Source organism: Manis pentadactyla, chromosome 16 (assembly GCF_030020395.1).
Source record: "Manis pentadactyla isolate mManPen7 chromosome 16, mManPen7.hap1, whole genome shotgun sequence".
Taxonomy (NCBI): Eukaryota; Metazoa; Chordata; class Mammalia; order Pholidota; family Manidae; genus Manis; species Manis pentadactyla.
Window position 1 is genome coordinate 77,148,685 of NC_080034.1, and position 19,737 is coordinate 77,168,421.

The 19,737-nt window shown below is 43.3% G+C and overlaps 1 protein-coding gene across 5 annotated transcripts; it reads left to right on the forward strand.

Moving 5' to 3' along the window:
* Positions 1 to 127: 127 nt before the first annotated feature.
* On the forward strand, positions 128 to 19,401 carry TPMT (thiopurine S-methyltransferase). 5 transcript variants are annotated; one of them, XR_008994297.1, is made up of 10 exons: positions 161 to 237; positions 695 to 774; positions 4,575 to 4,758; positions 5,918 to 6,010; positions 9,584 to 9,716; positions 11,873 to 11,925; positions 12,557 to 12,631; positions 16,895 to 16,980; positions 17,196 to 18,389; positions 18,812 to 19,401. XR_008994297.1 is itself a non-coding variant. In XM_036911714.2 (10 exons), the coding sequence occupies exons 2-10, from the start codon at positions 771 to 773 to the stop codon at positions 18,922 to 18,924; spliced, it is 786 nt and encodes a 261-aa protein (XP_036767609.1). In that variant the 5' UTR covers positions 161 to 237; positions 695 to 770; the 3' UTR covers positions 18,925 to 19,401. The 5 variants fall into 5 exon arrangements, 4 of the variants coding, with proteins under 4 accessions (XP_036767610.1, XP_036767609.1, XP_057349798.1 ...); XM_036911714.2 differs by having other exon boundaries at positions 18,345 to 18,389; XM_036911715.2 differs by lacking the exon at positions 695 to 774 and having other exon boundaries at positions 128 to 237; positions 18,345 to 18,389.
* The last annotated feature ends 336 nt before the right edge of the window (positions 19,402 to 19,737 follow it).

The window sequence follows — 19,737 nt, forward strand, 5'->3', positions numbered from 1 at the left end:
CTTCCGCCCCGGCCACGGCGTGACCCGCGGAGGGCGGGGCCGCGGGAGCGGGGAGGGCGGGCCCCGCTGGGTCTGCGCCGCGGCGCTCGCCCCGCCCCGGCCATTTCCGCCGCGGCGCGGGCCGGGGCGCCCCGGGGGCGGGGCCTCTCCGGGAGGGGCGGGCCCGGGGCGCCCAGTTCCCGGGCCAGCGGTCGCGGCGGCGCCAGAGCCCGCGGAGGACGGCCGGCAGCGCGCCAGGTGGGCTCCCGCGGCGCGGAGAGGGCGGGGCGAGCCCGGGGAGGGTCGCCGGGGTGAGCCCGCGGCAGGATTCCGGGACGGGGCGCCCCAGCGGGAGTGCGCGGCCCGGCAGTCCGCGCGCTGGAAAGGGGTCGGGGAGCAGAGTGGGAACCGGGAACAGCGAGGTCGGCAGGGAACGGCTTCGGCGTCCAGGATTTAAGGCGCCCCCCGCGGCATTGTTGTGTAGTCGGGATCTGCAAGAAAGGAGAAGCACCTGCTGGAATCCTGAGTGGTACTCTGGGGGGCGGAGGGGACGGGGGGGCTGTAAGTATTCTGTGTCTTCCTCCATGGTGCCTGCGCAGGTGTATGACTTGTGAAAGTTCACTCAGCCATAGTCCTAACATTTGTGCGCTTCGGGGAAGTTATTCTTCAGTTTAGAAAAATTTGAAAATTAAAGCAGAAACATGTTTTTGACAAGGTGCGGGAGGAAACTAGACTTGGGCGTCCACCCGAGGACTTGGGCGACCGTATTAGCACTGCTGCTATTTCTGCGCATGGGTGGGTATGATTGCGAAATTTGCCTTTCCTGGTTCTTATAATTTGCACTTTTATCTTGTTATAGAAAGAAACATTTTATTTCTCCAGAAAAGGACATGGACAAGTTAAATACACGTTGAGAAGCTATTTAGAACAGCTAAGAACTGATTAAGTTATATCCATGATGTAAATTGTATTTCAAGTTTGTGTGAAAGGAATAGAGTTGTACGATTCGAGGTAGCCTTGGCTCTGTGATAAAATTATGCTTCCCTTTTGTTTTAAGTAGAGAACTGCATTATGAATGCTCAAGCTCAGGTTACAAAGTTTTGGGCTGAAAATGGAGATGGGAAAACTGCAACTCTCTTTTGCTTTCTGTACCCAGTATAATCAGATACTTACCCCCTGACCTCTCAGAACACTCTGGGATTCACCTCCTGACAGCATCAGGGGCTTGCAAAAGCCATTTATTAACACATGTTTGCTGAGAAGTGAATTTCTCCTCCCAATTCTAAGGGAGGTGCCTTCTCTTTAAATCCTAAGGACCCTGAAGCCAAATTTTGCATAAAGGGAACTATTCCTGAAGTATCGGCTTTTATGTGGTGTTTGTTATTGTCATAGATAACTCATTTAATTAAAACCACCAAAAATATCATGCTAATATAATCCAAACTGAATTGATTTCACTAATGATTCAAAGGGAATATTAAATTATGATGTTTTATCATCTTTAGTATCAATAAGTTCACATTGAAAGGACATTTTCCTCATTCCTTCAGATGGATTTGCATGTTTACACGTCCTTTTACTAGTTCCCTTTGTGCATTTTCCCATGTGAAAAGGCTAGAAGAAAATTATTGGAAAGTACAAATTTATGGAATAGAAATAGGATATTGAACCCATGCATACACTTTTGATGTCTTCTGAAAAATCAAAACAACAGTAACAGAATTTTTAAAGTAATAAACCACTAGGATAGGAAGGACAGAACAGAAGACAAAAACAATAAAATTTCAAAATCTAGAAAGCAGATGGACATGTAGTAAAGGATTTTGTAGACTGAAGAAAGCTAAATTCTAAACCTGCAGTGAGGAAAGTCAGTGAGTAATCCTGTTTGCACTGTTGAACCCCAAATGCTCAGGAATCAGCATACATCCAGGAGGAAGAAGCACGTGGCTGGAACTTGGAAGGCTGCTTGAAATTCTGGCTTAGAAAGGCAGAATCCCCAGATCCCTTTCCTAACTCCCTGGGAATCTGCCCCTTTCCATACCAGCAGACTTTGGGGGGTTTATTCCGTGAAGAGGGTGAAGAATGTGTGGATTGGGAAGACAGAATACACAGTTGAGGACGGGAGTACCATACTGGAAATATGGGGAGTAACAGAACACAGGCAAACTGAGTCTTGGGACCCTCTCCTAATTCCATCCTTTCTCTTGTGAGTACAGAACCACAGCCCCAAGGACCTCATTCTTACAAGAGGAATTGGGACATCTATCTATGGGAAGTCTGACCAGTCCAAAGAAAATAAAAATAATAACATCAAGGTGTCCAAATGACATCCACTCTCATCATCCTACAGTAAAGCTTGCAGTCAGTTAGCCCAACCTACATACTTAATTAAACTTCTAGTCAGCTTTTTGGCATCTGCTCTTAAATATGAGCAGATAATAAGAATTGCTAGGCATTTGAAGAAACTCACCAGTTTGATATAGAAGACAAAACAGATCAACAGAAAAATCAACTTGTAACAGAGAACGCAGATAAATAAATATTACATCTGTTCTATCCGTGAATTAAGAACAAAACAGTATAAAAAGAGAGCATCCGAAACAAAAAGGAGCTCTTGAAAATTAAAGACTTGATAACAGAAAAGAAAAACTAAACAGAAAGGTAGAAAGATAGAAATTAAAGCAGTCTCCAAAAAATAGGGCAAAACGATGAAAAGATGGAAAATTGACAAAATATGAGAACTTTACAGTACTAGGTCAAAGAGATTCTGCAGCCAAATAAAAGGGGTCCCAGAAAGACAAATAGCAAAAAAAGGGAAGGGAGGACATAAATCATCATGTGAATAACTAAAGAATTTTTCCAGAACTGAAGCATATGAGCATCCAGATTTTTAAAAACATGGCTAAATGGGTGAAAATACACCCAAATTAAGGCATAGAATTATAAAATTGCATAAACTAAAGCAGAGAAAAGCTGAGAGAGAGAGAGAAATATTGGCCACATAGAAAGTATCAGGATCAGAATGTCTTAGAACTTAAGTAATAACTCTGGATGCTAAAAGACAATAGAATGATTCCTTCAAAATTGTGAGAGAAAATGGTTTCTCACCAAGAATTCTATACCCAGCAAAACTACACATCAAGGCTCAGGAGTACTATGAAAACACTTTATACATGCAAAATTGTAAAAGTCTTTTCTCCCATGCATCCTTCCTCAGAAAGCTGCTGGAGGTTGTGTTTCACAAATATAAGGGCAGTAACCAAAAAAAAAAAGGAAACCATCAGATAAAGGAAATGGAAGATTAATCAAAAGATTGGGAGGCAATGTCCAGGATGATGAGCGAGAGAGATTCCAGAATACTAGCTGTATACCAGGATGAGAAAGCATCCCGGTCAGAAAGCTCCTGGAAGCTCTCCAAGAGCACGAGACTGACAGATGATTGGATGACTGAAGAGACAGAGAGTATTGATTGGCAATCGGGACAGCTGAGAGCGCCTAGAGTTGAATTAGTAACAAATACATAGAAATTTTGTAAATGAAAAAGAAAAAGCTGTTAACTACAGAATAAAGAAAAAGGAAAAGTAAATACTATGTGGCTTAGCTGTGCATAGTACTTAGTAATGTGTACTCCAAATATTTTACAAAAAGTATATATGCTATGTCTATATTGAAATGATAGAAAAAGTGGGAAGTGGTGGAAGTGGGTGTGGGTGTGTTGGGAAGTTGAAGGAGAGCTAAAGTTTATCTTCTCTAGATGCCATCTAGAAATGAAAAAATAAGGAAGAGAAAAGAAATCTGATAGTGTGAGACATAGAATTAGATTCCAAGACTCAACTAAAAGAGTTAAGGATGGTTGTCCTTCTCACTGAGAATGGGGACTCTTTAAGTTGTGTGCATTATAACATCAAAAAAAAAGTAAACATTAAATAAAATTTTAAAAATTAAAAAGTAGGTGAGATGCTAAGAAAAATTCCAAGCTTACAAGTTAGGCAATGTGGAACAACTACTTATTATTTTGTCCTCTCCTTTTTATAACCTTTAACCCTTTTCCTCTAATGTTAAGATATAATTCAGTTTATTTAAAGATCTCTCCTCGTATGTATGTGTGATGTGCCTTTACCATCAGACTCACTGAAACGCACTCAGTCAGCCCTTGAGCCACATGGGTTCCCTCCTCCCTGGGTAACTGAAAATCTGCGTATAACTTTTGATTCCCCAAAAACTTAACTACTAATAGCTTGACCAGAAGCCTTATTGATAACACATTCAATTAACATACATTTTGTATGTTATATGTATTCTTACAGTAAGGCAAGTTAAAGCATAAAAGAAAATGTCTTTTCAAATTGTCACAAATCTCCAAAAAATTTTCCAATATATTTATTGAAAAAAATCCATGTGTAAGTGGACCCACACAGTTCCAACCCATGTTGTTGTTGTTCAGGGGGTCAACTGTCACTTTTTTTCTTGTATGGCTTTTTCTTAGATGTTGAAATATTTGTTTTAATAGCTATGCTACTGAAGATAACAGGTTTTTATTTCATTCATCAACTGAATACCCTTAGATGACAACATTGCAAATATTTTCCATTTAGGCATTGGAGACATCTGCTTGCAAAGCAAACTTCTCTGCAGGACTATGGATGATACTAGAACTTTACTTGATATTAAAGAGTGCCCTGATCCTGAGATTCAGAAAAACCGAGTACTAACTCTGGAAGAATGGCAAGAAAAGTGGGTGGACCACAAAATTTCATTTCATCAAGAGCAAGGACATCAGTAAGAAATGTTTGATATATAGCAGAGAAACGCTTTATCAGAAACTGGCTTTGTAAATAGAAAAAACAATATAGGTACATGCTATTTAACTGATTTTATGATGCATATTTTTAGTTTTTCACATTTTAGCGTCTCTGATACCTGAATGCGTCTATGGCATGTCATAGGTTAGTTGATAATATCTCTTCCCATAGAGTATAAGAGATGGTGTGATTCACAATTGAAGTCATCTTAGATTTATGAAATACGTTTTTTTAGGCCCCTCTAACATCAGTGTATTAGTTATGCATATTCATATGTATAATAGATGCTCAAGCAACATTAATGCTTGTATTAATTCTTGTACATCTTCTGCATCTTTAGACTGAAGAGTGGTGTTCTGACTTTGCTTTCCAATAGTATGTATTCAGGTGTTCAAGTATTATCTATATTATGGAAGAAGAGAAGTTGAAAGAAATTAGTAAGTGAGCTGGGGTGTTAAGCACCATACACGTAGAAGCCGGCTTCAGAACAGCGACAGTAAATCATGGGCCAGTGCTGTGTAAAATAGTCACGAAGAAAGTCCTTGTTCCAGGAAGCCACCCTGACTTCCCACGGGGCATAGTTATTATCATTACATTTGTACAGAGTGGGATATCTTCCCAGAACCACTGTATGGGTTCCCTCTGTCCTGTGGATGACCTTAGAAGAGCATGTCTTTACAGAAGGAATTAACTCCAAGAATTAAACTTTTCATGAGATACTTCTAAGACCTGAGTACATGTTTACAGAACTTATCATAAAATGAATGTTGGAAATTCAGTGGGTTCAGACACACCCCCCCCACTTAACATGCACACACATACAAGTGTACATTTTGGAAGTGAATAAAGAATTAAAAAGCATATCAACCAAGGAAATTTTTTTAAATTACTAATCAGGAAAGCCCCAGCTTTCTGTCAGATTAACCAGTCACTAGCTATATGACTGAGCAAGTTAATTAATCTCCTGTTTCTTCATATATAAGCTGGAGATTATAATAACTAATGCTACCTACTGTGCAAAGTTGCTGGGAATATTAAGCAACATAATGCATGAAAGTACTTAGACTCATCCAATTGTGGTCCTTTCCTCTGTGCACTGGGCTAATTAAAATTAAAATTTTTTATTTTCTCCCCAGGCTATTAAAGAAGCATTTGGATTCTTTTCTTAAAGGCGAGAGTGGACTGAGGGTATTTTTTCCTCTTTGTGGAAAAGCCGTTGAGATGAAATGGTGTGAGCAGATAAGCATTAACACATTTTGTCTTGATGATAAATATGCTGGGTGAATATTTAATAGGATGTAAGTTTTAAAATTCCCTCCTCAGGAAATAAACTGGAATTATTTATTTTTAGTAGACGATTACTGGTTCATAGAGATAATGCTCTCTAACAGTAAGACTTGGCAGAAACAGGTGCAACCTTGTCTTTGTGTATTGAGTTTCTAAGAAAAAGAATTAGTGTGGGACCAGTAGGGGCAGGGGGCAGCCTTCCCTCTTACCAATTCTACATCTTTGTGCACCGTAGCGTTGCTGTAGGTGGTGAGGAATTTAGCTAAGTTGATTTTAGAGGTGGACAGAGAAATTCAAAATGAATTGCAACTTAGTTGTAATCACAAGATGGTAAGAACAGCCCACAGTTCAGCTTAACTCTTGCCCCCCGCCACTCATGAGCACATAGGGGTTTTGTTTTCATGAATCATTGTTATAAAACCAATTTCTTGTGAGTAATTCTCTCACAAAATGTGTTAATGTGAAGAGAATTCCCTTTAATTAACAAGCCACTGTTACTATGGATTACCCTACAGCCCCAAACCTGACAGTCGTTTCCTAAACAGAAATCAATTGTAATAATAATGTGCGGGCACTGTTGTACATACCAAGACATACCATTAATTTGTAAGCTTGAATGTGGAGAATTTTGATTATTAAACAGGAAGGAAAAACAAAGAATTATATATGAAAAAAGATTAATAAGTGAAATATACAGTAAATTAAAAATGTGCTGGTTCCTGAGTAAACATAGGTGGTCGGCTCACCGCACACGTATGCATGGGGAATGGGTTTTCAGACAGAGATGGTGGGATTTTGCAGCATCTCAACTTGTAGCTGAGAGCATTTGTGAGATGGCTGCTCACAGATTCAGATTCTGGTGTGGCCATAAAACTGAGAACATTTAAACTATATTACTTACTAGACTTATACCCTAACCAACTCACTGAACCAGAGGGAGGAGTTACTTTAAAACCTGTATGTGGGATAAAACATTACCTCTGTACAGATTGCTTTATTGCCAGTACTGTGACTGATCACAGTCGAGCAGAGGTTGCGAGATGAGATTAGGAAATGGTATGTGAAACCGCAAATCAAATGTGATCATTGAATATTTTAAGTCTAAAGTCACTTGCAATAAAACTACCAGAACTAAACTATTGTAATTGTGTGTTATTATAATAGAGGATTTTTTTTTCATTTATGTAACTAATTTGTATATTGAGGTCTATACAGTTACCAGATATGAATAAACTGCGAGCTACAGCCCAAGCATCAAAATAAAATGTTTAAGATGTTTTCTTAGGTTTTATTTTTTTTAAGGACAGTATATCCTGATATAATAACTAGCCTATGCCAGTTTATAGCAGGCTAGGCTTTGTTTTTCCATATGTTGAATGGAAATAAAAATCCACACAGCCAGTTTGGATAACTTTGTATGGAGAATTTTTTAAAGTTTCCTGTCTGTTAACTTACATATTTCTTAGAAAGTATGAAAGACAAGTTATTGGTATGTTTATTTGAGAACTCTAAACAGTTCATGCTCTGACCACCTTCGAAGTGTGTAGTCTTGTGTGGGCTAGTAAGTACAGCCAGTCCTGCTCCAAGTCTTGTTTTGAAAATGCTAATTTAGTTCTAACAGTTGATATATTTGGGAACAATTTGGATGTGATGTGAATTTCACATTTGCTTATGTGCAATTTCGTCTGAAAGCAGAAACTGCGCCCAGCTAAACCAAGCCACATATGAATAGGTGAAACGCATGCATGCCACGCACCTCAACCAGCTCCCAGATGCCTCAGTTCACCCTGTGTGCCCCGAGCCCCTCCCGTCCACAGCTGGTGTTAGAACTCCCCGTTCATTTCCCCCCGCCGTCACCTCACAACACCTCAAAGTGCAGCCCTTCCCGCACCCACTTCTGCAAGCGCACTTCAGGTCTCACTCCGGGTAAAGTGTCATGTAGTTCTTACGTATTTTGTAACCACCTAACCTGTGCAGTAGGGTGCTAACTGCACCATTTCTGTTAGGTTCTTGTCTTTTTTTCTTTTTAATGTGGCATTTGCAAAGTTTTTTTTTTCTTACATAATACTCATCCAGTTTATTTCCAGATTTTAATTGTATATTGTTGAGAAAATCCTGATCCACAGAGATAAGTTATGACAAATGTGTAACAGGGTTTTTTTAAAAAAACATTTCTAAAAATTAAGGTATAATTAACCTAGAACATTGTTAGTTTCAGACATACAACATAATATTTCAATATGTGTATGTATTGCAAACTGACCACCCAATAAGTCTAGTTAACATGTATTGCCATACATAGTCACAGAATTCTTTTTTCTTGTGGTAAGACTTAGCAACTTGCAAATATGCAATACAGTATTATTAACTATAGTCACCATGCTGCACACCACACCCCCAAGACTTATTTATTTTGTAACTATTAGTTTGTACCTTTTGACCATCTTCACCCATTTCACCCAGCCCCCACCTCTGGCATCTGCTCTCTGTATCTATGAGCTTGTTTTTTTTTTAGATTCCACATGTAAGTGAGATCATATGGTCTTTCTCTGACTTATTTCACTTAGCATAATACCCTCAAGGTCCATCCATGTTGTCACAAATAGCAAAATTTCATTCTTTTTTGTGACTGAGTAATATTCCATTGTGGCAAAGTTTCTTTTAATATTGTACCCCTATCACCATTTTCCCCATAAGCCTTGTGATTTTTATTGCCTGTCACATAGTGGTGATTTTCAGGAAAGCATATATTGCTTTATAGCAGAACTGACTGTATATGTTTAGTGAATGTGGCATAAGGTCAGTACTGTGCCTGGGTATTTGTGCCACTCATACTGTTTTCTCTGGAGACCAAGATCCCAAGACTTTGAATTCTGTAATTATAAAACTTAGCAGAAAATACTAGTTAATTGTCTATGGTAATTAAATAAACTTCTGGATATTGTTTATTGTATGTTAAGTGGAAACTATATGATTATTACAGAAATGGATACTAGTGTTCTCTAGCTGAACGCTCTAGTACCATAGCCACTGCCACATGTGGCTATTTGGATTTAAACTAATCATACTAGCTGCTTCTCAGGGTGGTTACCAGTGGTTACTGGCTGCTGGAATGGACAGCACGTCCATTTGTAGGCATGTCCATCATTACTGAAAGGTTTAATGGACAGAGCTGTTTCAGAGACGTTGTAAAACACTTATAATCCATAGGATGCTTTTAAATCATAAATTCTTCTCATCAAGTCCATTAGTAGTAAATCAACATTTTAAGGTATCATTTCCCAAATAAAAAAGTGTGTGTCCTAATGTCATCTAAATCAATTTTTCAGAATTCCATATTACCTAAAGTTTGAGAGTATTACCTAGATCCATTTTCTATGGATCTGAAACCCTATGAGCCTGGATTCATACAAAGTTCTTAAAATTAAGAGAAATGTATGCTTATAAGGTATATGCTTTTATTTACTACTATACTTGAAGAAAAATTTTAAGTATAAATATGTGATTTTATGCAGGTTTGCCGACCGAGGACACAGTGTAGTTGGTGTGGAAATCAGCGAACTTGGGATACGGGAATTTTTTAAAGAGCAGGATCTTTCTTACTCAGAAGAGCCAGTCATGGAAATTCCTGGAGCCAAAGTATTCAAGGTTTGTTTTGGTTGCGGTAAGAAATTATTTTCATACCCCCACCAAAGAAGGTCTTTCTCAGCATGAGTAAATGGGGCTGTTACCTGTGCCAGATGACCCGCTCAACCACCAGACTTGCCTAGACATCATACGGTGTCAGGCCCTAGGGCTACAAAGGCAGATGATAGCTAGATATGGACAAATATATATATGTAAGCTGAGGTCAAAGCCTGTCTGTACTCGAGTGTTTTGTTTGGGCTTGTTTGATTTTTATTTGTAAACTGGCGTGTGCCACAGCCTGAGTAAGACATTGAAGAGATAAAAACAGACCCTGCCCTAAAGAATCTCTTAGCTTAGGGAAAAGAGAAACAACATAAACTGTTTGTCGGACACGGAGCAAAGTGTGGTGACCCAGGGAGTGGAGGGGACAAAGAGGGGAGTTCCCAAACCCAGCCTGGGGCAGCTTCCTGGAGCAGGGTGACAGATGGGGCTGGGACAGGCCGGAAGTCCGGTCCATGGGCTCAGCTGCCCTCTGCAGCTGGTACCTCGCCCTGCACAATGAGGCTTTAAGTGGAAAGGTGGCACGGACAGATTTTCCTTTGAGACAGTCCGCCTCCTGGCAGAGAGACCAGCTGTGAGGCTGCAAGAGTGGCCCAGGAAAGGGCTCCTGAAGGCTTGACTGGAGGGCATGGTGGGCGTCTTAGAGAGATGGGTAGATCAAAGCAACACTGGACCCCGTGGTTCGCTGAGTGGGGATCAGGGGGTGATGCATTCACAGTCCTGGCTCAGATAACTGGCTGGGTGGTAAAGGATGAAGGAGGAGCAAGAGGAAAGGCAGAGAAAATGACTGGTCTTCAGAGGCCCTCCCTCCCCTATTTGTAAATCTCTCGGCACCTCGTTTAGAATAAAATCCAACACTTTCACATTGTGTCCTGCCTTTTCCGAGCTTGCCCATCACCTCCATCCGCAGACTTCTCACACCCCTGGACGTGACAGAGTCCATGTCACAGAATTCCCCCTGGCCTGGGCCCCCAGCCCGCCCCCTGTGACGTTAGCACAGTCATCGACACACCCTTTCAGCAGTCGCCTCCTGCCCAGCCTTCCCCGGGCGCTCAGGCAGCCGCCCGTCTGTCTTCATGGCCCCACAGTTGTCCAACACACAACCAGAACAGGACGGCCATTTCCCTGCGCCCACGCCTCTCTGCCCCGCTCAGGCTGTGCTTGCTGTGGCCAGACTGTCAAATTCACATCCACTCTCTAGGACCCAGGGTAGTCCTGCCCACAAGGTGCTCAGGAAATAAATGCTCGTTATTCATGAATAAGTGGAAACTGGGCAGTCAGTACAATTGCACTTTTCATGAATAAGTTTTAAAATTCCCTATCAGCCTGCCTGGAAATCAATTGACCTGCATACTTATCTTTAGAAGAGTCAAAATACCAGGACTCTGCTAGAGTAAATGTTGCGAAAATCTAACATGCTCTGAAATGGATACACGTGCACCTGGGAGATATGGCAGGCTCAGTTCAGACCACAGTGATACAGCAAAGACCTGGATAAAGCCAGTCACATGAAGTTTTGGTTTCCCAGTGCATATAAAAGTCATGTTTACTATATTGTAGTCTATTAAGTGTGCAATAGCATTGTGTCTAAAAAAGGTGTATATACCTTAATTAAAAAACACTTCATTGCCAAAACATGTTAACCATCCTCTGAGCTTTCAGCTAGTCATCATCACTGATGGTAGATCATGATAAAAAAAATATAATAATAATGAAGAAGTTTGAAATAGTGCAAGCCCCAGAGACATGAAGTCAGCAAATGCTGTTGGAAAAATGGTACCTGTAGACTTGCTCCACACAGGGTGGCCACAGACCTTCAGTTCGTAAAAAAAGAAAAATGCAGTGTCCACAAAGCACAGTGAACTAGCTAGCTGCCTCATCTTCAGGGCTAACCACTCTATGATTTTCCTCTACGGGTTGATGCAAAAGAACCCCATATAGGTCTTTGTCTAAAAGTGACTTTAAAACATTATGTAAAAACTCATTTGCAGTAAAATTTTGTCCTTCATGTTGAATTCTGTGTTCCCTCTCCACCGTCTGTGTTTGCCTTTGCGCTCTTCTTTCCTTGGCCGTCCATCTAGGTGCATAGAGTCCTTTTTCTTGACTTTTCATTACAGAGTTCTACAGGGAGCATCACCTTGTACTGCTGCAGCCTCTTTGACCTGCCCAGGTAGGCCGGGCACTACCTCTGTACTTGTGTGAGTGGGGACCTCCTCAGCAGGGCTGGCAGCGGAGGGTGGGGTGTCTTTACCACTCCCGTCCACTCCCAGCACCAGCCACAAGGCTCCGACTGGAGTCTCTGTCCTGCGCTTATTTTTACTGCAGCCAGCGTGTCTGCACTCCTGCTATCTTTGTCCCAAAATATGGAATGTGTTATTGTGACTCCAGGCAGGCAGCAGGAAGGAAGGGAGGGCAGGCAGGGTCTTCCACTTCACACCTGGGTCAGTGAAGAAACGAGTTTCAAGGTGCGGAGCAAGGTGAGGTGTCGTCTCCTGAAGGTCCCCGGTCCCCGGCCCAGGGCTGGGGGGAGAGTCGTCACAAACTCTCCTCTGGCGCCTCTTTGTGCTCCCACGTCAGAGCAGAAGGGACGGCGGCAGCCGCCACCTCCAGAAACTGGGAGGAGATGGACAGTTCCTCACACCCAGGTCCGCACACCCCCGAGACTCGGGGAGGGTGGGTGTGAGGCCCCAGCTCCTCAGCCGCTGGTCAGGTACCAGCAGGTGATGCGGAGCACTGTTCATCTTGCTAAAGATTTGAGTTTTCTCAGATAAAATATGTTTTTTTCTTTTTCGTTTTGATAGAGCAAATATTGGCAAATTTGACAGGATCTGGGATAGAGGAGCATTAGTTGCTGTTAACCCGAGTGATCATAAACGGTCAGTGATTTGGTTTCTTTAATTAAGGTGCCTTTGCCTCCCTCCTTCCCCTTCTTAATTTAGTGACCTGTTCTTTTTCTGGGCTCCAGAAAATTAACCAGACTTTGTCTAGTAGAAATAGCTAACTGTATTTGGGATTAGAAGACCTGAATCCAATACCAGCTTTGTCTAAAAAGTATAGGATTGGTTCTAGGGACCTGGGTACAAGGCTTGTGGCTCCGTCTCTTCTAAGCTGTGTTGCCTTGATCAATGTCCCTGACCTCCCTAAGTCTCAGTGTCCTCCTGTGCAAAACTGTGGTGTGTCAACTCTACTGTCACCACCACGTCCACTGGTATTACAGCTAACACTTGGGTACCCCATGTGCCAGGCATTGTTTGAAGCACTTTCTGTGGATGGACACATTAAATCCACAAGGCAACCCCGTGAGGAATGTGTTGTCTTACTCTCTTTACAGATGAGGAAGCTGAGGTCAAAAAGATTAAGTCCCTGAGCCAAACTCAGGCGGCGAGTATGTGACATAAATGAGACTTGGATTCAGGGGTTTCAGCCTCAAAGCGCCCGCTCCCGATCCCTCCGAGAGTCGCTGTGGGAATGAATAAAATGATACATGGGGAAGGGCCTTGTCAACTGTGTTAAACTGTTGAAATGTTAGCTGCTGTTATGTTAGAGCTTTTGCGATTGATGTTTTTGGTGACCCATGCTACTGTACCCGGTCTGATCAGAAAACAAAACTCAAATATGAGGAAGAATGCTGAGATGTGCCCGCTCCCAAGTACTTCCTGGGTGAACTGTCATTCACACGCTACTTGGATGGAGCACATAAAATTTGAATTGTTTAGTTGTACAGAGGCGGACTCTTAACACATAGCAAAATGGAATACACATCAGTGAGATAAAATGCTTACTTTTAAAAATTGTTTCAAGAGTAAAGCTTATTGCCAGAGCTAATGTATTTTAATTAGATCATGCAGCATCTTCTCAACGCACCTGCTCCCTCAGAGTTGACTCACGCTCCTCTCTCCCCGTTTCTGTCTGTCACCCCTCCTCCTGCATCTCTCTGCTGGGCCCTTCCCCTCGGGGACACCGGACAGCATCACCCCCTCCAGGACCCGCCCAGCCTCTGTGCTGGCAGCCTCTCTCTCACACTTGCTTGTCTAGTGATTGCTTCAGATGTCCTATTACTTTCATTTAGTCATTCAACAAATACTATGTTCCAAGTATATACGTACTGCTGGATGGTGGGGAATAACTGAGCAAATTGTCCACAGTATTTGCCCACATCCTTTTAATTTTTCCAGCTCTGTTCTTCCTCCCAAACATCCACATTTCCAGGGTCTGCTTTGCATCTCCCATGTGACATCAGTGTCCTTTATCAGCTCAGAGTATCACCTGCAGCCTCTGTCTCCAGAAAATACTACATTTGTATACTAAACTCAGTTCTGCTAAATGTCTAATCTTGAAGGTGTCCCCCACTTCCTATGGGTGGTCATCCTCTTCCTTGAGGTGTGCCTGTTAAAATCCACCAGTCAGTGGGGAACAAATGGGAAGTCACAAAGCTCACTTCAAGGGCAGACCATGCACAATGTGCTCAGTTACGTCCCCACCATCTGGCATAGTATACATTTAACATGGAGTAGGAGCTTCATTAATAAATATTTGTTGAATAAGTGTATGAAAGCAAAGCAGATTCAGAGCAAGGGAAATACACTGTTGGCTGCCAGCCACCACCACCTCCTCTGTCCTAGACACAAAGGCCTTTCTTCTCCGTGGCCTCTGAACTGTTTATTTCGTGGGTAACAAAGAGTAGTGAGGCCACTACTAGGAATCAGTTCTAGCTTGGCCACAGACTGTGTGTCCCCCCAGCCATACACTCTGAGTATTTACTCCCCTTCCAGCCTTGTGTGGGCATGTAAGGGTGTGTATGCATGTGTCTGTGAATGTAGGGGCATGTGTGCATGTATGTGTGTGATGTAGGGGTGTGTGTATGTGTGCATGTAAGGGTGTATATGTGTGTGTGCATGTAGGGGTATAGGTATGTGTGTATCTAAGGGTGTGTGCGCGTGTAGGGGTGTGTGTCGTGTGTGTGTAGGAGTGTGTGTGCATGTAGGGGTATGTGTGTGAGCAAGTAGGGGTTATGTGTGTACATGTAGGGGTGTGCACATATGTGTGTGTGCATATAGGTGTGTATGTGTGGGCAAGTAGGAGTTATGTGTGTGTGTGGTCACAGCTCCAGGCACACCTGAGAACGTGTTGGCCCTTGTTAACCAGAATAACCGCTTACTTTGAGCCGCCAGAAGGTAAACTGGTCGTAGTGCATGCACATGGCACGTGGTACTTCATCTCATTCCTGTTGTCAGTCGTTAGTCCTGGGTATTTTCTGCTGCGGCCCTCAGGTCTCTTGCCTAACATAAGTCCGTGGGGCATACCTCTCTCATTTTCCTGAAATTGTTGAAACTGGTTGAGAGTGAAGGTCCACATTCTGAGTGGAGTGTGGTCTGCCCCCTTCGGAAGCCTGACAGGGCAGCCTGATCCTTCACGGAGACGGCAAGCTGTTGCTCTCTTCTTCTTAAGAACAAGAATCAGAAAGGTAGGAAGGAAAGGTTTCCTCTTAAAAGAGCACTTTGGTCCGTGTAAGTCCGGGCAGAGGAAATCCTGGGGCAAAATACCTCTAAAAACCGAAATCAGTCAAAGGGAGAAATAAAGTTTTAAACCCGTTTATTGCTTACAAACTGCAGTCCAGCACCGTCTCTCTCCCCTGCTCGGGTGGAAGCAAGCAAGCCAGCCCCTCCCCTTAACCTCCCAGGTTCAGACACGCCTCGGTTGCCCAGGTAATTGCCCACTGACATGGAGACAACTTCTCTCCACCCCATATGCAGATGCACCAAAGCCAGGCGAGGTATTCTAGAAATGTTACAATTTTACCCACAGTCTGGTTCCTTTGCTGGCCAGGGGCGCGTGCCCAGGGGGATGGCAGACACCAGCCTAGAGTGCGCCCTGCATTCCAGGCGGTGTGCTGAGCACTCCTGTGTGCAAACTCCGGATTCTCACAACAGTTTACAAGTGGGGAAACTGCAGCACCATGAAGTCAAGTAGCTAGTAAGTGGAGGAGCTGGGGTTTGGGCTCAGGCCCCCTGCAGGCGCACTCCTGACCTCCGCGCTGTGCAGCCTCCCTCGCCTCCCACAGAACTCTGGCCAGGGAGCCCGGCATGGCCGTGCCCGGAAACAGGTGTGCCAAGAGCCAGGTCTCCTTCCTCGGCACTGGGCGTCTGTCCGCCGCCGTCCGCCTGCCTCCCCGCCTCCCCGCGTGCATCTGCTCTGCCCTCTGGCCACTGCGCTTCCACCCCTCGTCCCACTGGTGCTGCCTGGTACCTCACTTGCTCACGGCCTTCAGCCTCCCCAGCCCCACCCACCGCACCCGGGCTCCAGCCACGGTGCGATGATCCCAGCTGACCAGCCCACTAGTCCTCTCTGGTCTCTTGGGCCAGTTTCCCGGTGGAGTCATCGGACTGGTCCAACCCGCCGCGCTGGCTCCCAGGCCCTGCACGGATGGGTCCCGTGAGAGTGGGGTTCCCCCTGAACCAATCAGACACGCCCGGGAGGCGGTGTCACCTGCTCCCCGGGCACCTCCCATGAGGGCGCTCCCCCAGGTCCCGCGGGTCGCGCCGTACTGGCCCAGCTCCAGCTTCACACCGCCTTGAGTTTTTGCCTGTTTGTTCATCTTGTCTCTCCCCAGCCAAACAGCGGGAAGGGGTTGCGTTTTGTACCTCTCACAGGGGCCCTGGGGAGGCCCCAGCCGCCCCGGTACTTGTTAACAGCAGTATCCCGGGCCCCACAGCAAACCGACTGAGTCAGTGACGCTAAATCAGCTTTTCTTCAGCAAGCGCCTGGGGCTGTGGTCCCCAGCCTGGTGGGCAGCCGCTGCCGCAGGGCTGGCGGGCCTTGGGGAGTATGTGTGCAAAGTCAACAGGCCTGCGAGGGCCGCCGGCTGGCGGGAGACGCTGCTCGTCTCCGTGTCTTCTGTCTGGTGGGCTCTGGAAGCAGGGCTCGTTCTGAGACCCATCTTTACTCTTTCCCAGCTTAGGCAGGTGACATCATTTGCTAACCCTATTCCTGGGTTTTAGAATGAAAATTGGCTTCATATGGTGGTTAGAATTAAACTGTCATGTAGACGAAAGTAAATGCTGGTTCCCCTCCCTGCTGCCCGTCCCCTGCAGGCTCGGTCTGTAGAGAAATGTAACACATACTTTCTGTGTTCTTTTTAGCTATGCAGATATAATGCTGTCCCTAATGGGAAAAGGGTGTCACTACCTCTTGTGTGTCCTTTCTTACGATCCAACTAAATATGCAGGTGAGGTTTCTTTGCTTTTCTAGTTGCTCCATTTCCTAATTTAATTCTGTGACATAGATCGCATTGTTCTCTCCTGATTTATCTCATAGGAAGCATACTGCTTATATATATGAAGATAAGTCTGTTTTCGGGCTAATGGAAAGTATAAACATTTTCTTCTCTTCGCACTTGACATGTCTTTCTGGTACTCCATTCCCATTTTGTTCGCCATTCAGAGCTCGAACTTTAGAAGGATGGCCCTACTATAAAAGAGATGGCATGAACCCTGGATTAGGAGGAAGAGGTTTGGTCACCCTGTTGTGGGCATAGTGTATGGGTGTCATCCATGGTGGCTGTGTTCGGCAGATGCCTATAAGCACACAAACACACCCTCAGAGGATGGGCTGAGCGGACGTGGGGGGTCGGGGATGTGTAGGAAAATCTCTAAACTATTGCTATTCTTACTTTCTGAGATTTTATCATTTATCTTTGTCTTGAATTTATAAAAATGATATTTTCTTCTAGACTCTTTTTGACTTACTTGAACATTGCAAGTTTAATTTGTGTCATAGCTGAGCTTTATTTTCAGGAAGAAGTGAAAAGCAAACACGTAGACTTTTAATTTGTAAAATCTCCTTTTTGAGTGTTAATCAAACTTTTTAAAAAGTGCCGTGTTTTCTAAGTATTTATATGTATTAGTATTGTGTTTCTGTTGGAGTAAATCAGATCTTTAAAACTCGTTAAAAGATAAGGCCTAGTGTCCATAATTAAGTCTGGGGCAATCAGATGGGAATAGAAATTAATGGAGACAGACATCAGCTTTGCTAATCTGATTTCACTTCCATTCCTGAACAGGGCGCTTAGGGAAGGGCGTGTGGGCAGAAGACCAGGAGGCTCTGTGTGGGGTGGAGCTCAGAACACCGCTCTAGAAAAGGGTAGAGGCTAAATTTCCTTTAAACTCAATGGCCCGCAGCAAAGCGGGGAGAGTGCACAGAATGGGGGCGAGTGTGGGTGAACGCAGAAGTCCTCGGAAGTCAGGGCTCCGGACGATGAAGTAAACCTCAGGGGAGTTTGTGGCTGAGCTCCACTCTGCTTTGAGCGTGCCCGGGTCCCGTGGCAGGCTCAGCTGGCTCACTGGAGCTGTTGCTGGGCACCTCACATTGCCCACTGCCACCCCCTCAGTCGACTGTTTTGGTGCGAGATATGCAGAAGAGGAAGCAGAGAGCCCCGCCGCATCCTCACCTGCTGGGATGATGAAGTTGTGTATAGGGTAAAAGCATACCGAGGTCACTGCCCAGAAGCAGAGAAGTGGGCCCTGAGAATTTATTTCCCCTTAGAATTAGATCTATAGAGATTAATCTTCACCATGTTTCTCTTTCACCTAGGTCCACCATTCTACATCCCAGATTCTGAAATTAAAAGCCTGTTTGGTAAGTTACGGATAGGTACTGTCACTTTTGAACTAAAGTCAACAGTTAACATATTTGAGCTGTTAGCAAACTTTTAGCATCTAGAAGTATAACTTTTAAAAGTCAGAAGCCATTTTATTGAACTCTATTTTATCCTAGAAAAGGGACCAATCTCTATAATATACCTTTTTAGCTAAGTGATACTCTTCTGCTAAAGATATTTGAATTCTTCTGGAGAAATAGTAGGTTTAATTTAGGCCTTAGGAGTTAGAAGTGATTTCTATATATATATATAATTATGAACAATTCAGAGTTTAGAAAATTTGCCATTAGCATGTTCTCATTTTCACTATAACGTAAAATCTTCAGTACATACTGTTTTTAAGACCATCTGATGTGTTGTTAGGAAAGTCCATGATGGTTACCCTCTGTTCTTGTTTCAGGATCCTTGTGCAATATTCACTGTCTCGAGAAGGTTGATGCTTTTGAGGAGCGACATAAAAGTTGGGGAATTGACTCCATTGTTGAAAAGTTATACCTATTTACAGAAAAGTAAACAGGACATAAATAAAAGCAAGTAATATTCACTTGTTTTTTGAGCTTTGGGGCAACTGAAAATTATGTTATGATGTGAAACTATAACAGGTGACTTTCGAAAAAAATTGCTCACAAATCTTACCACAGATCTTTGCTCCAAAATGCATATAACTTTTCAGAAAACCACTTCCCTCGTTATTAGAGTAGCTGCCTTTAGAATGGAGAGCATGATCAGGGGTGCAAGATTCTACCTGTGTGTTTTACTTACAGACTGCAAGAAATGTTTGGAATCAGCATTCCTTGTATAATTAAAAATAAAAAATGCAGTGTATGTACAAGAAATATGACAGACATAGAAAAATTGGTATACTTTGTTCTCTTTATGTAATTTTATATGTAACAGGATCAAGAAACAAATTTTAAAATTAAATAAATCAACATATATGGAACAAACTATTTTTCCCAAACTGTAAAAATAAATTTTTTAAAGAAAGACGTTTTTCTGGGTTTGGCAATTTTTTGTCTCTCTTCCCTTGATCTTGTTTAAATGATAAAGTACAAAGTACAGTGAACCCAGGGGCAGATTCCTAACTGTTCATCATGACAGTCTAGATTCAAAACCTACCCGTTTTTCATTAACAATCATGTCTTGTTAAATCAGACACTCCTTTCTAGGGCTGCACTAACACCTAAATGATTGAGATTGTTTAGCCCATGTTAACAGGATGGTGGGTATTAAAGGTTGTTAATGGGGGAGTTTATAGACCCCTTTAATGTTGATGAGAGCTGTAGAGTCTCTCCCCAGAACTGTGTCGTAAGCAGAATATTGTGA